Raw genomic sequence first — 25,899 nt, forward strand, 5'->3', positions numbered from 1 at the left:
CCTCCTTCCTCTCCCTTCCTCACTCATTCCATCCCTTCCTCACTCCTGCCTTCAGGCTAAATTCCATAACTCATGGATTCAAAATCCACCCAAAAAAGGTAAATATATGAAACAGAATAGAGGATAAGGAAGCTGCCGATTCCTTTAATTGTGCTGCACGTCTCTCTAGCTCATGAGATAATCTGGTTTCCAGTTTGGTTGCTGGGCAGATAGCGCCAGTAAATGGGGACAGAGGACAGGCGTCGGCTCTGTGTTTGTACAGCTTGGACGCTGCTCCACCCTATAATCTCTGGTGAAACGAACACTGGCCTCACAACCAGCCTGTCTGCCTGCTTGTATCTCAATGAACAATGGCCTCACAATCAGCCTGTCTGCCTGCTTGTATCTCACTGAACACTGGCCTCACAACCAGCCTGTCTGCCTGCCTGTATCTCAATGAACACTGGCCTCACCACCAGCCTGTCTGCCTGCCTGTATCTCAATGAACACTGGCCTCACCACCAGCCTGTCTGCCTGCCTGTATCTCAATGAACACTGGCCTCACCACCAGCCTGTCTGCCTGCCTGTATCTCAATGAACACTGGCCTCACCACCAGCCTGTCTGCCTGCCTGTATCTCAATGAACACTGGCCTCACCACCAGCCTGTCTGCCTGCCTGTATCTCAATGAACAAATATCAAATGTCCATCATAGCAGAGGGAGGGGGGGGGGGGGCCGAGGGAGGGAGGGGGTGGGGTGCGAGGAGAGGAGAGAGAGAGAGAGAGAGAGAGAGAGAGAGAGAGAGGAGAGGAGAGGAGAGGAGAGGAGAGGAGAGGAGAGGAGAGGAGAGGAGAGGAGAGGAGAGGAGAGGAGAGGAGAGGAGAGGAGAGGAGAGAGAGAGAGAGAGAGAGAGAGAGAGAGGAGAGGAGAGGAGATGAGAGGAGAGGAGAGGAGAGGAGAGGAGAGAGAGAGAGAGAGAGAGAGAGAGAGAGAGAGAGAAGGAGAGGAGAGAGAGAGAGAGAGAGAGAGAGGAGAGGAGAGGAGAGAGAGAGAGAGACTGAGAGGAGAGGAGAGGAGAGAGAGAGAGAGAGAGAGAGAGAGAGAGAGGAGAGGAGAGGAGAGGAGAGGAGAGGAGAGGAGAGGAGAGGAGAGGAGAGAGGAGAGGAGAGGAGAGAGAGAGAGAGAGAGAAAGAGAGAGAGACAGAGAGGAGAGGAGAGGAGAGAGAGAGAGAGAGGAGATGAGAGGAGAGAGAGAGAGAGTGGAGAGGAGAGGAGAGAGAGAGGAGAGGAGAGGAGAGAGAGAGAGACAGAGAGAGAGAGAGTAAAGAAAAGCTGTCCAGCTCTTGTTCGCTGCGTGGGGTCGGGCGATGTGGTGACTTCCCAGGGGACGGCACATCAGGACGACAAGGGCTGACCCACGTACAAAAACAAATAGGTGTACAGCTCTCCGTATTTCTCCGTCTCTCTCTGTCTCTCTCTCTGTCTCTCTCCGTCTCTCTCCGTCTCTCTCTGTCTCTCTGTCTCTCTCCGTCTCTCTCCGTCTCTCTCCGTCTCTCTCTGTTTCTATGTATGTCCTCATTATGTCTTATTGACATCATCGAGTTGCAGTCAGGGACTGACTGACTAGTAGATAAACTGCATGTCTGATTCCTTCTTCCTCCACTCCATTTAAACCCATTAGGATGCACACTGCCTGCTTCCCTCCTAGACATCCCTCCAACATAACAGGAGGCCAGGGTCAGGTCAGCGTCAAGGTCTGTGAAAATAAATTAAGAAAAATGAAATTCCTTGACTGATTAGATTTTGAAGGAATCCCTCACGTGCCTGGATAGAGCCTCCTTGGCAGGAAAATGTGCATGGACTAAAGTGAACTCCTCCTGTGTGTGAATGGAGGACTAGAACATTGAGGGACCCTGGCCCTTCTGCTCAGAGGGGAGGAGGAGGGAGGGATGGAGAGGGGGGAGACAGAAAGGGGGGGAGAGAGAGAGAGAGAGAGAGAGAGAAAGAAAGAAAGAAAGAAGGAAAGAAGGAAAGAAGGAAAGAAAGAAAGATGAAAGAAAGAAAGAAAGAAAGAAAGAAAGAAAGAAAGAAAGAAAGAAAGAAAGAAAGGATAAACTTCTCATCCAGTCTTTGCCGTAGCAGGGACTGCTATAGTAGCTTATTCCGCAAAGTGTCCTGCATGTCAAATCAAATGAGAGTTTATTGGTTGCGTACACAGATTTTCAGATGTTGTTGCGGGTGTAGCGAAATGCTTGTGTTTCTAGCTCTAACAGTGCAGTAATACCTAGCAATAATAAATATAATAACAATGAACATGTAACCCAGAAAAATTAAGAAATTATGAAATATCAGAACGAGCAATATCAAAGACCAGAATATAAAGAACTATACATACTGTATATACATATGATGGTGTGTAAAGACAGTATGTATATGCATAGAAAAGGTTAGTACAGCAGTAGTTACATAGGAAGAGTCATGACTAGAATACAGTAGATACAGTGCATTAGGAAAGTGTTCAGACCTCTTGACTTTGTCCACATTTTGTTACGTTACAGCCCTGTTCTAAAATGGATTCAATAAATTGTTTTCCTCATCAATCTACACACAATACCCCATAATGACATCACAATACCCCATAATGACAAAGCGAAAACAGGTTTTTTGAAATGTTTGTAAATGTATATATTTTTTTTACTGAAATACCTTATTTACATAATTTTTCAGGCCCTTTGCTATGAGCTCAGGTCCATCCTGTTTCTGTTTATCATCCTTGAGATGTTTCTACAACTTGATTGGAGTCCACCTGTGGTAAATTCAATTGTTTGGTCATGATTTAGAAAGGCACACACCTGTCTATATAAGGACCCACAGTTGACAGTGCATGTCAAAGCAAAAACCAAGCCATGAGGTCGAAGGAATTGTCTGTAGAGCTCCGAGACAGGATTGTGTCGAGGTACAGATCTGGGGAAGGGTACCAAAACATTTCTGCAGCATTGAAGGTGCCCAAGAACACAGTGGGCTCCATCATTCTTAAATGAAAGAAGTTAGGATCCACCAACACTCTTCCTAGAGATGGCCACCCGGTCAAACTGAGCAAACAGGGGAGAAGGTTATTGGTCAGGGAGCTGACCAAAAACCGTTTGTCACTCTGACAGAGCTCCAGAGTTCCTCTGTGGAGATGGGAGAACCTTCCAGAAGGACAACCATTTCTGCAGCACTCCACCAATCAGGCCATTATGGTAGAATGGCCAGACTCCTCAGTAAAATGCACATGACAGCCCGCTTGGAGTTTGCCAAAAGGGGCCTAAAGGACTCTCAGACCATGAGAAACAAGATTCTCTGGTCTGATGAAACCAAGATTGAACTCTTTGGCCTGAATGCCAAGCGTCACGTTTGGAGGGAACCTGTTACCAGCCCTACAGTGAAGCATGGTGGTGGCAGCATCATGCTGTGGGGTAGTGTTTCAGCGGCAGGGACTGGGAGACTAGTCAGGATTGAGGGAAAGATGAATGGAGCAAAGTACAGAGAGATCCTTGATGAAAACCTCCAGAGCACTCAGGACCTCAGACTGGGGATTATAGATGGTAGTGGGGTGAACAGGCAGTGGCTAGGGTGTCTGAGGTCCTTGATTATGTAATCAGTCCGATTGTTACTTCGTTTTTCTCTGGTTGAGATCACTCTCCTCGTGTAGTCGACTCACAGAGGGCACGGAGGATGTTCTCCGGTCGATATCACTCTCCTCGTGTAGCCGACTCACAGAGGGCACGGAGGACGTTCTCTGGTCGACATCACTCTCCTCGTGTAGTCGACTCATAGAGGGCACGGAGGACGTTCTCTGGTTGACATCACTCTCCTCGTGTAGCCGACTCACAGAGGGCACGGAGGACGTTCTCTGGTTGACATCACTCTCCTCGTGTAGCCGACTCACAGAGGGCACGGAGGACGTTCTCTGGTTGACATCACTCTCCTTGTGTAGCCGACTCACAGAGGGCACGGAGGACGTTCTCTGGTCGACATCACTCTCCTCGTGTAGCCGACTCACAGAGGGCACGGAGGACGTTCTCTGGTCGACATCACTCTCCTCGTGTAGCCGACTCACAGAGGGCACGGAGGTCTTGGGTCCAAAATAGAGCAGAGGTAGAGAGAAACTAGCCAGTTCACCATAATTAAACCCCATAAAAGGAATACAGATTTACAGCACAGCTCTGCAACAGAAGTATAATTCCCGGTTTCTTCTCTGTGAGTAGAATGCAGATGAAAATGATTTCCATGTAGCATTTATATAATAATTGCTTGTCCCAGGTCTGCATCTTTACCTTTCCCTAGCATAAAAGCTTTGCAGAAACACCAATAGATATGAATTTCTTAGTCAGATGATTATTTTTTATATATATATAAACTCCAACAATGCAACAATGAGGAAAGGCAACTCACAGGAGTTAATTAGTCCAGGGTGTTTCAAACCTCTCCTCGGGGACCCCCAGCGAACCTCATTTCACTTTTTAACTAAACCATCAAGCCCTTGAATCAGGTGAATAAGGTGAATCGGGTGAATCAGGTGAATAAGGTGAATCAGGTGAATAAGGTGAATCAGGTGAATAAGGTGAATCGGGTGAATCAGGTGAATCAGGTGAATCAGGTGAGCTAGTTCAGGGCTATTGTGAAACGTTTAAGGGTCTCAGAGGAGAGGTTTAATAACCATTGAGTTAGGTAATACAGCAGCACCAAGAGACCAGGGTAGTGAGGACAGCCTTAGGCTACGACATGTTGTGCTTCACCATAGCAACTCATTTGATCTACAGGGTCCTCAACCTGTGACACGGTTGGTTGTGTGAAAATCCTGTTTAATAATAATGTTTCGTCCCAGTGGCAGGAACACCACATTATGTGTGTTTGTGTTCTAGAATTCTGTACATTGCAGGCACACCACATTATGTGTGTTTGTGTTCTAGAATTCTGTACATTGCAGGCACACCACATTATGTGTGTTTGTGTTCTAGAATACTGTACATTGCAGGCACACCACATTATGTGTGTTTGTGTTCTAGAATTCTGTACATTGCAGGCACACCACATTATGTGTGTTTGTGTTCTAGAATTCTGTACATTGCAGGCACACCACATTATGTGTGTTTGTGTTCTAGAATACTGTACATTGCAGGCACACCACATTATGTGTGTTTGTGTTCTAGAATACTGTACATTGCAGGCACACCACATTATGTGTGTTTGTGTTCTAGAATTCTGTACATTGCAGGCACACCACATTATGTGTGTTTGTGTTCTAGAATACTGTACATTGCAGGCACACCACATTATGTGTGTTTGTGTTCTAGAATTCTGTACATTGCAGGCACATCACAAAGGTTCCTATGACTACACAGGGCTGCCACAGTACTATATGGGACAACAGCCATGGATGATTCCCACTGGACTGAATGCATTATAACTTCACAAAGTATAGAGCAACGTTCACTTCACACATATTTCTCCACAGCCATATATGACGTACGAACCGTGGACACTCACAGTTCGTCAACAGCAGCACAACCGCATGACCTGAAAGTGGAAACTTCTAAATACAAAATAAGCCCTTTTTAGGACATACTGCAGCTAGTTGCCAAGTCTGAGGGAGAGAACACGAAGGTAGATGAAAACACACACACACACACACACACACACACACACACACACACACACACACACACACACACACACACACACACACACACACACACACACACACACACACACACACACACACACACACACACACACACACACACACACACACACACACACACACACACACCAGAATATTATATTATGTTATTTTCCTCAGCACTACAGAAATAAATACTTTTCAATTTCCACGAATACTACTCTCCACACATAACCCCCACATCACAGTACACTGTGTTTGCAGGGGAGAACCAGTATAATAAGCATCACAGCTTTCCAGAGGACTCTCTGCTTGAGTAAGGACACTATGCCAAGGAGGAGCTTTTGTACTGTACAAGTGGACAGAATTGCGTTTGTCTGTGTCCGTGCGTACATGCGTGTGTTGTGGTTGCGGGGGGGGGGGGGGGGGGGTCCTGTGTGAACTACCCAGCATGCCTTCTGTTCCTACCTGGAGACGACAAGGGGAAGAATGAGCATCTTCAACATCCTCATCAGGAGCTCTCCAGGAAACTGGAAATATTTCACCTCCTACGGAAACACAGAGAGGACACACAGAGCAGAGCAGGACGTTAGTTAGGGTAGATAGGTACAGTAAGTATACAGTAGGTTGGGTATCCATTTACCTGAGAAACATCTGGAGCATCCCAAAAACATATTATTACCTAAAACAATGAAAATGTTGCTTTCTCATATGTCAAGTGAAGGTTGATTGGTTGACGTCAACTATTTCGCTACTAATGTGAATATTTCAACACCATAGTGCCCTCAAAGCTCATCACTAAGCTAAGGACCCTGGAACTAAACACCTCCATCTGCATCTGGATCCTGGACTTTCTGACGGGCCGCCCAGGTGGTGAGGGTAGGTAGCAACACATCTGCCAAGCTGATCCTCAACAATGGAGCCCCTCAGGGGTGCGTGCTCAGTCCCCTCCTGTACTCCCTGTTCACCCACGACTGTGTGGCCCGGCATTACTCCAACACCATCATTAAGTTTGCAGACGACACAACAGTGGTAGGCCTGATCACCGACAATGACAAGACAACCAAGACTACGGAGATGATTGTGGACTACAGGAAAAGGAAGACCGAGCACACCCCCATTCTCATCGACAGGGCTGTAGTGGAACAGGTTGAGAGCTTCAAGTTCTTTGGTGTCCACATCACCAACAAACTAGAATGGTCCAAACACACCAAAACATTCGTGAAGAGGGCACGACAAAACCTATTCCCCCTCAGGAGACTGAAAATAAAATAGCACTCCTGTGAGGAAAGCTTGGTGGAGAAGAAGAGAGATCTGTTAGGAGCAAAATGTCTGCCTGAGGAGAGAAGAGGTCTCTTAACAGAAGGATGACCCACTGGGGATTAAACATGTTACGCCATGTGTCTGACTGTTACAAAATAACAATTCTTAATCTCTTTACTTTTAATGTTGATCTGTACTTCTATAGTTCTCCATTTGCAACTCACAGGCAATACAGGCAGTCTTGTGTTTTTGTGTTGGTAAAATGTATCACCTACATGTATGTATATTTGAGGAGGATAGAGAGATAGAGGTATAGTTAGGAAGAGGGAGAGCAGAGGGAGAAGGATAGAAGAGAGAGATAGAGAAAGGGAGGGAGGAAGAGGGTGGGGGGAAGAGGGAAGGAGGGAGAGAGAGAGAGAGAGAGAGAGAGAGAGAGAGAGAGAGAGAGAGGGACAGCTCAAGGGAGAGTGGGGAGGGAGAGAGAGAGAGGGATGGGGAGGTAGAGCTAGAGCGAGAGAGAGAGAGGGAGAGAGAGGGATGAGAGGGAGAGAGCAAGAGAGAGGGGGGAGCGAGAGAGAGAGAGACTGGGAGGAGAGAGAGAGCGAGGGAGATGGGGAGGTAGAGCTAGAGAGAGAGAGAGGGAGAGAGAGAGAGAGGGGGGAATATGAGAGGAGAGGGAGGGAGAGAGCAAGAGAGAGGGGAGGGGAGAGAGAGAGAATATACATTTGAACACAATAAAACAATAAAACTGCTGAAGAGCTTTAGCTACGGTTTAGTATTAGGAAGGGGGGGTCAGAAAGAGAGGGAGGGGGAGAAAGGCAGGAGGAGAGGGAGAGCTTAGTTTGCCTTTTTTAGATCAGGATCACTGCAGTCAAATGTCAGGCTGATTAGTGTGCGCGTGTGTGTGTGTGTGTGTGTGTGTGTGTGTGTGTGTGTGTGTGTGTGTGTGTGTGTGTGTGTGTGTGTGTGTGTGTGTGTGTGTGCGTGTACATGTCTATTGGACTTGGGTGAAAAACACACTCACGCACACAAACAGCTGGCATCGGGCCCTGGCATCTGCCGCCACAGGACAAACAGGCTGGCATGTTGCAAACACACACACAGTTATAGCTCCTTAATACAAATGTTAATGAATGAAAAACCCAGTGACATTCTGGGACGTTGATTCTTGATTATTCTTGATTACTAACACTTGATGGTTCCTGTTGTCAAGGGCAATTCCACAATAATGGATGCCAAACAAAAAAACTTTGATTTCAAAGTTTAACGAACCATTCAACTCTATTCACAAGCAGAATTTCCCAAAACTCTGTTAAATATCTGCTCCTAGTTAATTAAGATTCAAAGATGTCTGCAAAAAGAATTGGGTGTCAAAAATCTATTTTGGTTATTGGAACACAGTAAGGGGCTCCCGAGTGGTGCAGCGGTCTAAAGCACTGGATCTCAGCCCAGAGGCGTCACTATAGTACCTGGTTCGAATCCAGGCTGTATCACATCCGGCCATGATTGGGAGTCCCATCAGGCGACGCACAATTGGCGCCAGCGTCGTCCGGGGTTAGGGTTTTTTCATCAACGGAATTTCATCATGGCTCCCTAATCTGTACTGTACAGAAATGCAATGATATGAATGTCGTTCACTCTACATGCTGGTTCTCATGGGTCCTTTAACATAGAAATGACCTCATGCATCTGTTAGGGGAGTCAAAGGGCGGAGAAGTACTTAGAGTAGCTCAGAGGCTTTTAAAGTATTTTAAGTGGATATCTAGATTTGGGGAGATCAGGAATGAGTACCAAATGGCACCCTATTTCCTATATAGTGCACTACTTTTGACTAGAGCCCTATCGGCCCTGGTCAAAAAAAAAGTGCACTCTATAGTGGATAGGGTGCCATTTGGTACTCAGAGTTCAGTTTGAGCCCGTTGCTGTTAAAGGCATGACATGTCTTTCCAGTCTCTCAAATGAAGCAAATTAATCGGGTTAATCTGGCCAATAAAGGAATCCACAGATTATATTAGATTATCCTGCTGCCATAGACTAGACCAGAGCATTCTGAGTTTGAATCACACAGTGGGTAACATCGGTAAGCAAAAGAAAGAGCTGCAATAAGCGTCAAGCTGGGGAATAACTACCCTTGTTACGGTGCATAGAAACCATTGCTATCGCTCTGTGTGAGAAACAAATACGAGAAATACGGAGCAAACAAACATTCAACTTTTCCTCCCTCGATATGTGTTGTACTGTACATTGTCTTACGTCAGGTCGTGTCCCTCCTATGCAACGGACATGACAGTGGGGGTGGGAGAGGGGGATACGAAGAGCGGGATACAAAGAGTGGGATACGAAGAGTGGTGGTGGAAGAGTGGGGGTGGGAGAGGGGGATACGAAGAGTGGGGGTGGAAGAGTGTCTATGTCAAATAATGCTACTGGATTCCCTACAACGACTGAGATTGTCTGTGTTTGAAGAGGATTTGGAACTGTAGAACTGTAGAACTGTAGAACTGTAGAACTGTGGAGATGTAGAACTGTAGAACTGTAGAATTGTAGAACTATAGAACTGTAGAACTGTAGAACTGACCTAGGGGCCTTTGTCAAGGAGACCACAGCCATAACAGAAAGTAGGAAGGAAGTGCATGGCACAGTAACAACAACCAACCACATCCAACTTGGTCAGCCATGGAAACTAAGAAAGGACTGGATATTTCTGAGAGGCCATCTAGAGGAGGCTTGTGGTACTGTCTCCACCAGGTCGAGCAGAAAAACAGCACATTTGAAAAGGTATGTTTTTAACAAAAATTAGAAGACAGAAGAGTAGCTATTGAGGAACTGCAGAAAAACACAAACATTCCCAAAGCACCAGAGAGCCCTCTTACACCATGTTGATTTTTCTATTATTTCTGTGCTTGATATAATGTACTCTCCAGAGTCTCCTCCCCCACTATAATATACTCTCCAGAGTCTCCTCCCCCACTATAATGTACTCTCCAGAGTCTCCTCCCCCACTATAATGTACTCTCCAGAGTCTCCTCCACCACTATAATATACTCTCCAGAGTCTCCTCCCCCACTATAATGTACTCTCCAGAGTCTCCTCCCCCACTATAATGTACTCTCCAGAGTCTCCTCCCCCACTATAATGTACTCTCCAGAGTCTCCTCCCCCACTATAATGTACTCTCCAGAGTCTCCTCCCCACTATAATGTACTCTCCAGAGTCTCCTCCCCCACTATAATGTACTCTCCAGAGTCTCCTCCCCCACTATAATGTACTCTCCAGAGTCTCCTCCCCCACTATAATGTACTCTCCAGAGTCTCCTCCTCCACTATAATGTACTCTCCAGAGTCTCCTCCTCCACTATAATGTACTCTCCAGAGTCTCCTCCCCCACTATAATGTACTCTCCAGAGTCTCCTCCTCCACTATAATGTACTCTCCAGAGTCTCCTCCCCCACTATAATGTACTCTCCAGAGTCTCCTCCTCCACTATAATGTACTCTCCAGAGTCTCCTCCCCCACTATAATGTACTCTCCAGAGTCTCCTCCTCCACTGTAATATACTCTCCAGAGTCTCCTCCTCTACTATAATGTACTCTCCAGAGTCTCCTCCCCCACTATAATGTACTCTCCAGAGTCTCCTCCCCCACTATAATGTACTCTCCAGAGTCTCCTCCCCCACTATAATGTACTCTCCAGAGTCTCCTCCCCCACTATAATGTACTCTCCAGAGTCTCCTCCCCCACTATAATGTACTCTCCAGAGTCTCCTCCTCCACTATAATGTACTCTCCAGAGTCTCCTCCTCCACTATAATGTACACTCCAGAGTCTCCTCCCCCACTATAATGTACTCTCCAGAGTCTCCTCCTCCACTATAATGTACTCTCCAGAGTCTCCTCCCCCACTATAATGTACTCTCCAGAGTCTCCTCCTCCACTATAATGTACTCTCCAGAGTCTCCTCCCCCACTATAATGTACTCTCCAGAGTCTCCTCCTCCACTGTAATATACTCTCCAGAGTCTCCTCCTCTACTATAATGTACTCTCCAGAGTCTCCTCCACTACTATAATGTACTCTCCAGAGTCTCCTCCCCCACTATAATGTACTCTCCAGAGTCTCCTCCCCCACTATAATGTACTCTCCAGAGTCTCCTCCCCCACTATAATGTAATCTCCAGAGTCTCCTCCCCCACTATAATGTACTCTCCAGAGTCTCCTCCCCCACTATAATGTACTCTCCAGAGTCTCCTCCACCACTATAATGTACTCTCCAGAGTCTCCTCCACCACTATAATGTACTCTCCAGAGTCTCCTCCCCCACTATAATGTACTCTCCAGAGTCTCCTCCACCACTATAATGTACTCTCCAGAGTCTCCTCCCCCACTATAATGTACTCTCCAGAGTCTCCTCCACCACTATAATGTACTCTCCAGAGTCTCCTCCCCCACTATAATGTACTCTCCAGAGTCTCCTCCCCCACTATAATGTACTCTCCAGAGTCTCCTCCCCCACTATAATGTACTCTCCAGAGTCTCCTCCACCACTATAATGTACTCTCCAGAGTCTCCTCCCCCACTATAATGTACTCTCCAGAGTCTCCTCCACCACTATAATGTACTCTCCAGAGTCTCCTCCCTCCCCCACTATAATGAACTCTCCAGAGTCTCCTCCACCACTATAATGTACTCTCCAGAGTCTCCTCCCCCACTATAATGTACTCTCCAGAGTCTCCTCCCCCACTATAATGTATTCTCCAGAGTCTCCTCCCCCACTATAATGTACTCTCCAGAGTCTCCTCCACCACTATAATGTACTCTCCAGAGTCTCCTCCACCACTATAATGTATTCTCCAGAGTCTCCTCCCCCACTATAATGTACTCTCCAGAGTCTCCTCCCCCACTATAATGTACTCTCCAGTCTCCTCCCCCACTGTAATGTACTCTCCAGAGTCTCCTCCCCCACTGTAATGTACTCTCCAGAGTCTCCTCCCCCACTATAATGTATTCTCCAGAGTCTCCTCCCCCACTATAATGTACTCTCCAGAGTCTCCTCCACCACTATAATGTACTCTCCAGAGTCTCCTCCCCCACTATAATGTACTCTCCAGAGTCTCCTCCCCCACTATAATGTACTCTCCAGAGTCTCCTCCTCCACTATAATGTACTCTCCAGAGTCTCCTCCCCCACTGTAATGTACTCTCCAGAGTCTCCTCCCCCACTGTAATGTACTCTCCAGAGTCTCCTCCCCCACTGTAATGTACTCTCCAGAGTCTCCTCCCCCACTATAATGTACTCTCCAGAGTCTCCTCCCCCACTGTAATGTACTCTCCAGAGTCTCCTCCCCCACTGTAATGTACTCTCCAGAGTCTCCTCCCCCACTGTAATGTACTCTCCAGAGTCTCCTCCCCCACTGTAATGTACTCTCCAGAGTCTCCTCCCCCACTGTAATGTACTCTCCAGAGTCTCCTCCACCACTATAATGTACTCTCCAGAGTCTCCTCCACCACTATAATGTACTCTCCAGAGTCTCCTCCCCCACTATAATGTACTCTCCAGAGTCTCCTCCCCCACTATAATGTATTCTCCAGAGTCTCCTCCCCCACTGTAATGTACTCTCCAGAGTCTCCTCCCCCACTATAATGTACTCTCCAGAGTCTCCTCCACCACTATAATGTACTCTCCAGAGTCTCCTCCACCACTATAATGTACTCTCCAGAGTCTCCTCCCCCACTATAATGTACTCTCCAGAGTCTCCTCCTCCACTATAATGTACTCTCCAGAGTCTCCTCCTCCACTATAATGTACTCTCCAGAGTCTCCTCCACCACTATAATGTACTCTCCAGAGTCTCCTCCCCCACTGTAATGTACTCTCCAGAGTCTCCTCCCCCACTATAATGTACTCTCCAGAGTCTCCTCCTCCACTATAATGTACTCTCCAGAGTCTCCTCCTCCACTATAATGTACTCTCCAGAGTCTCCTCCACCACTATAATGTACTCTCCAGAGTCTCCTCCCCCACTATAATGTACTCTCCAGAGTCTCCTCCCCCACTATAATGTACTCTCCAGAGTCTCCTCCCCCACTGTAATGTACTCTCCAGAGTCTCCTCCACCACTATAATGTACTCTCCAGAGTCTCCTCCCCCACTATAATGTACTCTCCAGAGTCTCCTCCCCCACTGTAATGTACTCTCCAGAGTCTCCTCCACCACTATAATGTACTCTCCAGAGTCTCCTCCCCCACTGTAATGTACTCTCCAGAGTCTCCTCCCCCACTATAATGTACTCTCCAGAGTCTCCTCCCCCACTATAATGTACTCTCCAGAGTCTCCTCCCCCACTGTAAAGTACTCTCCAGAGTCTCCTCCCCCACTATAATGTACTCTCCAGAGTCTCCTCCCCCACTATAATGTACTCTCCAGAGTCTCCTCCCCCACTATAATGTACTCTCCAGAGTCTCCTCCCCCACTATAATGTACTCTCCAGAGTCTCCTCCCCCACTTTAATGTACTCTCCAGAGTCTCCTCCCCCACTATAATGTACTCTCCAGAGTCTCCTCCCCCACTGTAATGTACTCTCCAGAGTCTCCTCCCCCACTATAATGTATTCTCCAGAGTCTCCTCGCCCACTATAATGTACTCTCCAGAGTCTCCTCCCCCACTATAATGTATTCTCCAGAGTCTCCTCCCCCACTATAATGTACTCTCCAGAGTCTCCTCCCCTACTGTAATGTACTCTCCAGAGTCTCCTCCCCCACTATAATGTACTCTCCAGAGTCTCCTCCCCCACTGTAATATACTCTCCAGAGTCTCCTCCCCCACTATATTGTATTCTCCAGAGTCTCCTCCCCCACTATAATGTACTCTCCAGAGTCTCCTCCCCCACTATAATGTACTCTCCAGAGTCTCCTCCCCCACTATAATGTACTCTCCAGAGTCTCCTCCCCCACTATAATGTACTCTCCAGAGTCTCCTCCCCCACTGTAATATACTCTCCAGAGTCTCCTCCCCCACTATAATGTACTCTCCAGAGTCTCCTCCTCCACTATAATGTACTCTCCAGAGTCTCCTCCTCCACTATAATGTACTCTCCAGAGTCTCCTCCCCCACTATAATGTACTCTCCAGAGTCTCCTCCCCCACTATAATGTACTCTCCAGAGTCTCCTCCTCCACTATAATGTATTCTCCAGAGTCTCCTCCCCCACTATAATGTACTCTCCAGAGTCTCCTCCCCCACTATAATGTACTCTCCAGAGTCTCCTCCCCCACTATAATGTACTCTCCAGAGTCTCCCTCCCACTGTAATATACTCTCCAGAGTCTCCTCCCCCACTATAATGTACTCTCCAGAGTCTCCTCCTCCACTATAATGTACTCTCCAGAGTCTCCTCCTCCACTATAATGTACTCTCCAGAGTCTCCTCCCCCACTATAATGTACTCTCCAGAGTCTCCTCCCCCACTATAATGTACTCTCCAGAGTCTCCTCCTCTACTATAATGTACTCTCCAGAGTCTCCTCCCCCACTATAATGTACTCTCCAGAGTCTCCTCCCCCACTATAATGTACTCTCCAGAGTCTCCTCCTCCACTATAATGTACTCTCCAGAGTCTCCTCCCCCACTATAATGTACTCTTCAGAGTCTCCTCCCCCACTATAATGTACTCTCCAGAGTCTCCTCCACCACTATAATGTACTCTCCAGAGTCTCCTCCCCCACTATAATGTACTCTCCAGAGTCTCCTCCCCCACTATAATGTACTCTCCAGAGTCTCCTCCCCCACTATAATGTACTCTCCAGAGTCTCCTCCTCCACTATAATGTACTCTCCAGAGTCTCCTCCCCCACTGTAATATACTCTCCAGAGTCTCCTCCTCCACTATAATGTACTCTCCAGAGTCTCCTCCCCCACTATAATGTACTCTCCAGAGTCTCCTCCTCCACTATAATGTACTCTCCAGAGTCTCCTCCTCCACTATAATGTACTCTCCAGAGTCTCCTCCCCCACTATAATGTACTCTCCAGAGTCTCCTCCTCCACTATAATGTACTCTCCAGAGTCTCCTCCCCCACTATAATGTACTCTCCAGAGTCTCCTCCTCCACTATAATGTACTCTCCAGAGTCTCCTCCCCCACTATAATGTACTCTCCAGAGTCTCCTCCCCCACTATAATGTACTCTCCAGAGTCTCCTCCACCACTATAATGTACTCTCCAGAGTCTCCTCCCCCACTATAATGTACTCATCCAGAGTCTCCTCCCCCACTATAATGTACTCTCCAGAGTCTCCTCCCCCACTATAATGTACTCTCCAGAGTCTCCTCCTCCACTATAATGTACTCTCCAGAGTCTCCTCCCCCACTGTAATATACTCTCCAGAGTCTCCTCCTCCACTATAATGTACTCTCCAGAGTCTCCTCCCCCACTATAATGTACTCTCCAGAGTCTCCTCCTCCACTATAATGTACTCTCCAGAGTCTCCTCCTCCACTATAATGTACTCTCCAGAGTCTCCTCCCCCACTATAATGTACTCTCCAGAGTCTCCTCCACCACTATAATGTACTCTCCAGAGTCTCCTCCCCCACTATAATGTACTCTCCAGAGTCTCCTCCCCCACTATAATGTACTCTCCAGAGTCTCCTCCCCCACTATAATGTACTCTCCAGAGTCTCCTCCTCCACTATAATGTACTCTCCAGAGTCTCCTCCCCCACTATAATGTACTCTCCAGAGTCTCCTCCCCCACTATAATGTACTCTCCAGAGTCTCCTCCCCCACTATAATGTACTCTCCAGAGTCTCCTCCCCCACTATAATGTATTCTCCAGAGTCTCCTCCCCCACTATAATGTACTCTCCAGAGTCTCCTCCCCCACTATAATGTACTCTCCAGAGTCTCCTCCTCCACTATAATGTACTCTCCAGAGTCTCCTCCCCCACTATAATGTACTCTCCAGAGTCTCCTCCCCCACTATAATGTACTCTCCAGAGTCTCCTCCCCCACTATAATGTAATCTCCAGAGTCTCCTCCCCCACTATAATGTACTCTCCAGAGTCTCCTCCTCCACTATAATGTATTCTCCAGAGTCTCCTCCTCCACTATAATGTATTCTCCAGAGTCTCCTCCCCCACTATAATGTATTCTCCAGAGTCTCCTCCCCCACTATAATGTACTCTCCAGAGTCTCCTCCTCCACTATAATGTACTCTCCAGAGTCTCCTCCTCCACTATAATGTACTCTCCAGAGTCTCCTCCCCCACTATAATGTACTCTCCAGAGTCTCCTCCCCCACTATAATGTACTCTCCAGAGTCTCCTCCCCCACTATAATGTATTCTCCACAGTCTCCTCCCCCACTATAATGTACTCTCCAGAGTCTCCTCCCCCACTATAATGTATTCTCCACAGTCTCCTCCCCCACTTACACGACTGCATGTTTTTGGGACTAATGCTTAAAACATTGTGCATTGAAGGAACAGGATGTTCAAAGGAAATCAACAGGAAGGATTTATACAGGCCCAGTCAAAAGTTTGGCAACACCTACTAATTATTTTTTTCTTTATTTTTTTACTATTTTCTACATTGTAGAATAATAGTGAAGACATCAAAACTATGAAATAACACATATGGAATCATGTAGTAACTAAAAAAAGTGTTAAACAAATCAAAATATATTTTATATTTGAGATTCTTCAAAGTAGCCACCCTTTGCCTTGATGACAGCTTTGCACACTCTTGGCATTCTCTCAACCAGCTTCATGAGGTAGTCACCTGGAATGCATTTTAATTAACAGATGTGCCTTGTTAAAAGTTAATTTGTGGACATTCTTTCCTTCTCTATGCGTTTGAGCAAGTCAGTTGTGTTCTGACAATGTAGGGGTGGTACACAGAAGATTTGGTAAAATACCAAGTCCATATTATGGCAAGAACAGCTCAAATAAGCAAAGAGAAACGACAGTCCATCATTACTTTAAGACATGAAGGTCAGTCAATACGGAAAATGTCAAGAACTTTGAAAGTTTCTTCAACTGCAGTAGCAAAAACCATCAAGCGCTATGATGAAACTGTCTCTCATGAGGACCACCACAGGAAAGGAAAACCCATAGTTACCTCTGCTGCAGAGGATAAGTTCATTAGAGTTACCAGCCTCAGAAATTGCAGCCTAAATAAATTATTCACCGAGGTCAAGTAACAGACACATCTCAACTGTTCAGAAGACACTGTGTGATGGTGTGGGGGTTCTTTGCTGGTGACACTGTCTGTGATTTATTTAGAATTCAAGGCGCACTTAACCAGCATGGCTACAACAGCATTATGCAGTGATACGCCATCCCATCTGGTTTGTGCTTAGTGGGACTGTCATTTATTTTTCAACAAGACAATGAACCAACACAACTCCAGGCTGTATAAGGGCTATTTTACCAAGAAGGAGAGTGATGGAGTGCTGCATCAGATGACTTGGCCTCCACAATCACCCGACCTCAACCCAATTGAGATGGTTTGGGATGAGTTGGGACCGCAGAGTGAAGGAAAAGCAGCCATCAAGTGCTCAGCATATGTGGAAACACCTTCAACACTGTTGGAAAAGCATTCCAGGTGAAGCTGGTTGAGAGAATTCCAATAATGTGCAAAGCTGCCACTCAAGGCAAAGGTTGGCTACTTTGAAGAACATTTCTGACTTGATTTTCCTTTACGAAAGTTGTATCAACCCTTTCAAAAAGATCAATGAATTATAATTAGCATAATAATTTGCATGTCTTGTTGCTGTAGGATTATTTTCCTGCTGTAGCAAACTGGCTCAAATTAAGATCCTACATCTAATCAAAATTTTATTTTATTAGTCACATGCGCCGAATACAACAGGAATTCACCTTACAGTGAAATGCTTACTTACGAGCCCCTAACCAACAATGCAGTTACAAAAATATGGATAAGAAGAAGAAATAAAAGTAACAAGTAATGAAAGAGCAACAGTAAAAATAACAATAGAGAGACTGTATACAGGGGGATAGCGGTACAGAGTCAATGTCCGTGGCACCGGTTAGTTGAGGTGATATGTACATGTAGATATAGTTCTTAAAATGACTGTGCATAGATGATAACAACAGAGAGTGGCAGCAGTGTAAAAAAGGGGAGGGGGAAATGCAAATAGTCTGAGTAGCCATTTGATTAGATGTTCAGGAGTCTTATGGCTTGGGGGAGGAAGCTGTTTAGAAGCCTCTTGAACCTAGACTTGGTGCTCTGGTACCGCTTGCCGAGCGGTAGCAGAGAGAACAGTCTATGACTAGGGTGGCTGGAGTCTTTGACAATTTTTAGGGCCTTCCTCTGACACCGCCTGGTATAGAGGTCCTTGATGGCAGGAAGCTTAGCCTCAGTAATGTACTGGGCCGTTCGCACTACCCTCTGTAGTTCCTTGCAGTCGGTGGCCGAGCAGTTGCCATACCAGGCAGTGATACACCCAGTCGGGATGCTCTCGATGGTGCAGCTGTAGAACCTTCTGAAGATCTGAGGACCCATGCCAAATCTTTTCAGTCTCCTGAGGGGGAATAGGTTTTGTCGTGCCCACTTTATGACTGTCTTGGTGTGTTTGGACCATGTTAGTTTGTTGGTGATGTGGAACTTGAAGGAACTTGAAGTTCTCAACCTGCTCCATTGCAGCCCCGTCGATGAGAATGGGGGAGTGCTCTGTCCTCTGTATCAAATTATGCATACATTCTTGTTAAATTGCATCAATTATTATAATGACACACCGGTATACAACATAATGAGCCAATTTCTTGTTTCATTGCAGCAATTATTATGATGACACACTGGTACACAATTTCAAAGTTTATTTTCATAACACATAGGACTGATTGAGTGTCGCACACTACATGTGTAACATTAGCACAGCTGATTGTGTACATTGTGTGCAGTAATTATCTTTGTAAAGGTAACTTGAACAGGATGCCCTCAAACTAATTACAGTAATTACAGTATATTCTGTTATGTATCTGATAAACATTGAATGTCTAGCGGGAAACGCTGCCGCCTGCAGCACGTCACCTACAGCGTGGGTACTGGTTCGGTATCCCGACCCGACCCGAACCCACCACTACTCTGCATCTGCCTTCCTCTCTGTGTCCCCATCAGCGCTATACAAATACATAAAAAAAGAACAAGCAAACAGCCAATAACACCAGTGTGCTGCGTTTTAGCCCATCTATGTGACTGACAGCAAAGCCTCAAAAGCCATTATCCATCATCCATTATCAGACCGATGAGAAGTCTGAGACAGAGGTGAAGTCTGAGACCGATGAGAAGTCTGAGACCGATGAGAAGTCTGAGACCGATGAGAAGTCTGAGACCGATGAGAAGTCTGAGACAGAGGTGAAGTCTGAGACAGAGGTGAAGTCTGAGACAGAAGTGAAGTCTGAGACAGAGGTGAAGTCTGAGACCGATGAGAAGTCTGAGACAGAGGTGAAGTCTGAGACCGATGAGAAGTCTGAGACCGATGAGAAGTCTGAGACCGATGAGAAGTCTGAGACCGATGAGAAGTCTGAGACAGAGGTGAAGTCTGAGACAGAGGTGAAGTCTGAGACAGAGGTGAAGTCTGAGACAGAGGTGAAGTCTGAGACCGATGAGAAGTCTGAGACAGAGGTGAAGTCTGAGACAGAGGTGAAGTCTGAGACAGAGGTGAAGTCTGAGACAGAGGTGAAGTCTGAGACCGATGAGAAGTCTGAGACCGATGAGAAGTCTGAGACAGAGGTGAAGTCTGAGACAGAGGTGAAGTCTGAGACCGATGAGAAGTCTGAGACAGAGGTGAAGTCTGAGACAGAGGTGAAATCTGAGACAGAGGTGAAGTCTGAGACCGATGAGAAGTCTGAGACCGATGAGAAGTCTGAGACAGAGGTGAAGTCTGAGACAGAGGTGAAGTCTGAGACCGATGAGAAGTCTGAGACAGAGGTGAAGTCTGAGACCGATGAGAAGTCTGAGACCGATGAGAAGTCTGAGACCGATGAGAAGTCTGAGACAGAGGTGAAGTCTGAGACAGAGGTGAAGTCTGAGACCGATGAGAAGTCTGAGACAGAGGTGAAGTCTGAGACAGAGGTGAAGTCTGAGACAGAGGTGAAGTCTGAGACCGATGAGAAGTCTGAGACCGATGAGAAGTCTGAGACCGATGAGAAGTCTGAGACCGATGAGAAGTCTGAGTCAGAGGTGAAGTCTGAGACAGAGGTGAAGTCTGAGACCGATGAGAAGTCTGAGACAGAGGTGAAGTCTGAGACCGATGAGAAGTCTGAGACAGAGGTGAAGTCTGAGACCGATGAGAAGTCTGAGACCGATGAGAAGTCTGAGACCGATGAGAAGTCTGAGACAGAGGTGAAGTCTGAGACAGAGGTGAAGTCTGAGACCGATGAGAAGTCTGAGACAGAGGTGAAGTCTGAGACAGAGGTGAAGTCTGAGACAGAGGTGAAGTCTGAGACCGATGAGAAGTCTGAGACCGATGAGAAGTCTGAGACCGATGAGAAGTCTGAGTCAGAGGTGAAGTCTGAGACAGAGGTGAAGTCTGAGACCGATGAGAAGTCTGAGACAGAGGTGAAGTCTGAGACAGAGGTGAAGTCTGAGACAGAGGTGAAGTCTGAGACCGATGAGAAGTCTGAGACCGATGAGAAGTCTGAGACTGATGAGAAGTCTGAGACAGAGGTGAAGTCTGAGACAGAGGTGAAGTCTGAGACAGATGAGAAGTCTGAGACCGATGAGAAGTCTGAGACCGATGAGAAGTCTGAGACAGAGGTGAAGTCTGAGACAGAGGTGAAGTCTGAGACCGATGAGAAGTCTGAGACCGATGAGAAGTCTGAGACCGATGAGAAGTCTGAGACCGATGAGAAGTCTGAGTCAGAGGTGAAGTCTGAGACAGAGGTGAAGTCTGAGACCGATGAGAAGTCTGAGACAGAGGTGAAGTCTGAGACCGATGAGAAGTCTGAGACAGAGGTGAAGTCTGAGACCGATGAGAAGTCTGAGACCGATGAGAAGTCTGAGACCGATGAGAAGTCTGAGACAGAGGTGAAGTCTGAGACAGAGGTGAAGTCTGAGACCGATGAGAAGTCTGAGACAGAGGTGAAGTCTGAGACAGAGGTGAAGTCTGAGACAGAGGTGAAGTCTGAGACCGATGAGAAGTCTGAGACAGAGGTGAAGTCTGAGACAGAGGTGAAGTCTGAGACCGATGAGAAGTCTGAGACCGATGAGAAGTCTGAGACTGATGAGAAGTCTGAGTCAGAGGTGAAGTCTGAGACAGAGGTGAAGTCTGAGACAGAGGTGAAGTCTGAGACCGATGAGAAGTCTGAGACCGATGAGAAGTCTGAGACAGAGGTGAAGTCTGAGACAGAGGTGAAGTCTGAGACCGATGAGAAGTCTGAGACAGAGGTGAAGTCTGAGACAGAGGTGAAGTCTGAGACCGATGAGAAGTCTGAGACAGAGGTGAAGTCTGAGACAGAGGTGAAGTCTGAGACAGAGGTGAAGTCTGAGACCGATGAGAAGTCTGAGACAGAGGTGAAGTCTGAGACAGAGGTGAAGTCTGAGACAGAGGTGAAGTCTGAGACCGATGAGAAGTCTGAGACAGAGGTGAAGTCTGAGACAGAGGTGAAGTCTGAGACAGAGGTGAAGTCTGAGACCGATGAGAAGTCTGAGACAGAGGTGAAGTCTGAGACAGAGGTGAAGTCTGAGACCGATGAGAAGTCTGAGACCGATGAGAAGTCTAAGACCGATGAGAAGTCTGAGACCGATGAGAAGTCTGAGTCAGAGGTGAAGTCTGAGACAGAGGTGAAGTCTGAGACCGATGAGAAGTCTGAGACAGAGGTGAAGTCTGAGACCGATGAGAAGTCTGAGACAGAGGTGAAGTCTGAGACCGATGAGAAGTCTGAGACCGATGAGAAGTCTGAGACCGATGAGAAGTCTGAGACAGAGGTGAAGTCTGAGACAGAGGTGAAGTCTGAGACCGATGAGAAGTCTGAGACAGAGGTGAAGTCTGAGACAGAGGTGAAGTCTGAGACAGAGGTGAAGTCTGAGACCGATGAGAAGTCTGAGACCGATGAGAAGTCTGAGACCGATGAGAAGTCTGAGTCAGAGGTGAAGTCTGAGACAGAGGTGAAGTCTGAGACCGATGAGAAGTCTGAGACAGAGGTGAAGTCTGAGACAGAGGTGAAGTCTGAGACAGAGGTGAAGTCTGAGACCGATGAGAAGTCTGAGACCGATGAGAAGTCTGAGACTGATGAGAAGTCTGAGACAGAGGTGAAGTCTGAGACAGAGGTGAAGTCTGAGACAGAGGTGAAGTCTGAGACCGATGAGAAGTCTGAGACCGATGAGAAGTCTGAGACAGAGGTGAAGTCTGAGACAGAGGTGAAGTCTGAGACCGATGAGAAGTCTGAGACCGATGAGAAGTCTGAGACCGATGAGAAGTCTGAGACCGATGAGAAGTCTGAGTCAGAGGTGAAGTCTGAGACAGAGGTGAAGTCTGAGACCGATGAGAAGTCTGAGACAGAGGTGAAGTCTGAGACCGATGAGAAGTCTGAGACAGAGGTGAAGTCTGAGACCGATGAGAAGTCTGAGACCGATGAGAAGTCTGAGACCGATGAGAAGTCTGAGACAGAGGTGAAGTCTGAGACAGAGGTGAAGTCTGAGACCGATGAGAAGTCTGAGACAGAGGTGAAGTCTGAGACAGAGGTGAAGTCTGAGACAGAGGTGAAGTCTGAGACCGATGAGAAGTCTGAGACAGAGGTGAAGTCTGAGACAGAGGTGAAGTCTGAGACCGATGAGAAGTCTGAGACCGATGAGAAGTCTGAGACAGAGGTGAAGTCTGAGACAGAGGTGAAGTCTGAGACCGATGAGAAGTCTGAGACAGAGGTGAAGTCTGAGACAGAGGTGAAGTCTGAGACCGATGAGAAGTCTGAGACAGAGGTGAAGTCTGAGACAGAGGTGAAGTCTGAGACAGAGGTGAAGTCTGAGACCGATGAGAAGTCTGAGACAGAGGTGAAGTCTGAGACAGAGGTGAAGTCTGAGACAGAGGTGAAGTCTGAGACCGATGAGAAGTCTGAGACAGAGGTGAAGTCTGAGACAGAGGTGAAGTCTGAGACAGAGGTGAAGTCTGAGACCGATGAGAAGTCTGAGACAGAGGTGAAGTCTGAGACAGAGGTGAAGTCTGAGACCGATGAGAAGTCTGAGACCGATGAGAAGTCTAAGACCGATGAGAAGTCTGAGACAGAGGTGAAGTCTGAGACAGAGGTGAAGTCTGAGACCGATGAGAAGTCTGAGACAGAGGTGAAGTCTGAGACAGAGGTGAAGTCTGAGACAGAGGTGAAGTCTGAGACCGATGAGAAGTCTGAGACCGATGAGAAGTCTGAGTCAGAGGTGAAGTCTGAGACAGAGGTGAAGTCTGAGACCGATGAGAAGTCTGAGACAGAGGTGAAGTCTGAGACCGATGAGAAGTCTGAGACAGAGGTGAAGTCTGAGACCGATGAGAAGTCTGAGACCGATGAGAAGTCTGAGACAGAGGTGAAATCTGAGACAGAGGTGAAGTCTGAGACAGAGGTGAAGTCTGAGACCGATGAGAAGTCTGAGACCGATGAGAAGTCTGAGACCGATGAGAAGTCTGAGTCCGATGAGAAGTCTGAGACAGAGGTGAAGTCTGAGACAGAGGTGAAGTCTGAGACCGATGAGAAGTCTGAGACCGATGAGAAGTCTGAGACTGATGAGAAGTCTGAGTCAGAGGTGAAGTCTGAGACAGAGGTGAAGTCTGAGACCGATGAGAAGTCTGAGACAGAGGTGAAGTCTGAGACAGAGGTGAAGTCTGAGACCGATGAGAAGTCTGAGACCGATGAGAAGTCTGAGACAGAGGTGAAGTCTGAGACAGAGGTGAAGTCTGAGACAGAGGTGAAGTCTGAGACAGAGGTGAAGTCTGAGACCGATGAGAAGTCTGAGACAGAGGTGAAGTCTGAGACAGAGGTGAAGTCTGAGACAGAGGTGAAGTCTGAGACAGAGGTGAAGTCTGAGACCGATGAGAAGTCTGAGACAGAGGTGAAGTCTGAGACAGAGGTGAAGTCTGAGACAGAGGTGAAGTCTGAGACAGAGGTAAAGTCTGAGACAGAGGTGAAGTCTGAGACCGATGAGAAGTCTGAGACAGAGGTGAAGTCTGAGACCGATGAGAAGTCTGAGACCGATGAGAAGTCTGAGACAGAGGTGAAGTCTGAGACAGAGGTGAAGTCTGAGACAGAGGTGAAATCTGAGACCGATGAGAAGTCTGAGACCGATGAGAAGTCTGAGACAGAGGTGAAGTCTGAGACAGAGGTGAAGTCTGAGACAGCGGTGAAGTCTGAGACAGAGGTGAAGTCTGAGACCGATGAGAAGTCTGAGACCGATGAGAAGTCTGAGACAGAGGTGAAGTCTGAGACAGAGGTGAAGTCTGAGACCGATGTGAAGTCTGTGACCGATGAGAAGTATGAGACAGAGGTGAAGTCTGAGACCGATGAGAAGTCTGAGACCGATGAGTAGTCTGAGACAGAGGTGAAGTCTGAGACAGAGGTGAAGTCTGAGACAGAGGTGAAGTCTGAGACAGAGGTGAAGTCTGAGACCGATGAGAAGTCTGAGACAGAGGTGAAGTCTGAGACAGAGGTGAAGTCTGAGACAGAGGTGAAGTCTGAGACAGAGGTAAAGTCTGAGACAGAGGTGAAGTCTGAGACCGATGAGAAGTCTGAGACAGAGGTGAAGTCTGAGACCGATGAGAAGTCTGAGACCGATGAGAAGTCTGAGACAGAGGTGAAGTCTGAGACAGAGGTGAAGTCTGAGACAGAGGTGAAATCTGAGACCGATGAGAAGTCTGAGACCGATGAGAAGTCTGAGACAGAGGTGAAGTCTGAGACAGAGGTGAAGTCTGAGACAGAGGTGAAGTCTGAGACAGAGGTGAAGTCTGAGACAGAGGTGAAGTCTGTGACCGATGAGAAGTCTGAGACAGAGGTGAAGTCTGAGACAGAGGTGAAGTCTGAGACAGAGGTGAAGTCTGAGACCGATGAGAAGTCGCCTATTTTGTTCACAGACAGGACAAGTGAAGCCAAACAAATCCACAGGGACGGGATCCGGGATCCGTTGGCATTACCCAACAGCATGAATCACCACATGAGTTGAAGTGTCTGGAAGTGCTAGAATTTGTATATCATTTTTTGGGGCTGAGCAACCCAGCTATTTTGTAAACAGAAACAGTGTCTCGTTCCGTAAGTCAGTCTGAGCAGTGTCATCCTAGAGACTGAGCCGTGAAGGACTGTAGCATCAGGCCCAGCCGCTAAACTACAGCAGCCATTGGTACTGCAACATTACAGAGCTCGTCTGTACAGCAACAGCTTATAGAGCTTATAGGTCCCCCTCTTTCTCTACCCACCTCAGTTCTCAAAGACGTACTGTAACACTCACAGACCTAGCTGCAACACAAGACGTTCAAAATACGTTCAAAAGACGTACTGTAACACTCACAGACCTAGCTGCAACACAAAACGCTCAAAAGACGTACTGTAACACTCACAGACCTAGCTGCAACACAAAACGCTCAAAATACGTACTGTAACACTCACAGACCTAGCTGCAACACAAGACGTTCAAAATACGTTCAAAAGACGTACTGTAACACTCACAGACCTAGCTGCAACACAAAACGCTCAAAAGACGTACTGTAACACTCACAGACCTAGCTGCAACACAAAACGCTCAAAAGACGTACTGTAACACTCACAGACCTAGCTGCAACACAAAACGCTCAAAAGACGTACTGTAACACTCACAGACCTAGCTGCAACGCAAGACGTTCAAAATACGTTCAAAAGACGTACTGTAACACTCACAGACCTAGCTGCAACACAAAACGCTCAAAAGACGTACTGTAACACTCACAGACCTAGCTGCAACACAAGACGTTCAAAATACGTTCAAAAGACGTACTGTAACACTCACAGACCTAGCTGCAACACAAAACGCTCAAAAGACGTACTGTAAC

The 25,899-nt window shown here is 47.1% G+C and overlaps 1 protein-coding gene across 1 annotated transcript in view; it reads right to left on the minus strand.

The window, feature by feature from the left end:
• slc1a7a (solute carrier family 1 member 7a) overlaps nucleotides 1–25,899 on the minus strand; it is a 72,502-nt gene that overhangs the window by 42,131 nt on the left and 4,472 nt on the right. The window contains exon 2 of the mRNA XM_036986515.1: nucleotides 6,113–6,192. Within this exon, the coding sequence (XP_036842410.1) occupies nucleotides 6,113–6,192 (80 nt within the window). The remainder of the gene's footprint in view (nucleotides 1–6,112; nucleotides 6,193–25,899) is intronic.

The sequence above is a fragment of the Oncorhynchus mykiss genome, chromosome 8 (genome assembly GCF_013265735.2).
Source record: "Oncorhynchus mykiss isolate Arlee chromosome 8, USDA_OmykA_1.1, whole genome shotgun sequence".
Lineage (NCBI taxonomy): Eukaryota > Metazoa > Chordata > Actinopteri > Salmoniformes > Salmonidae > Oncorhynchus > Oncorhynchus mykiss.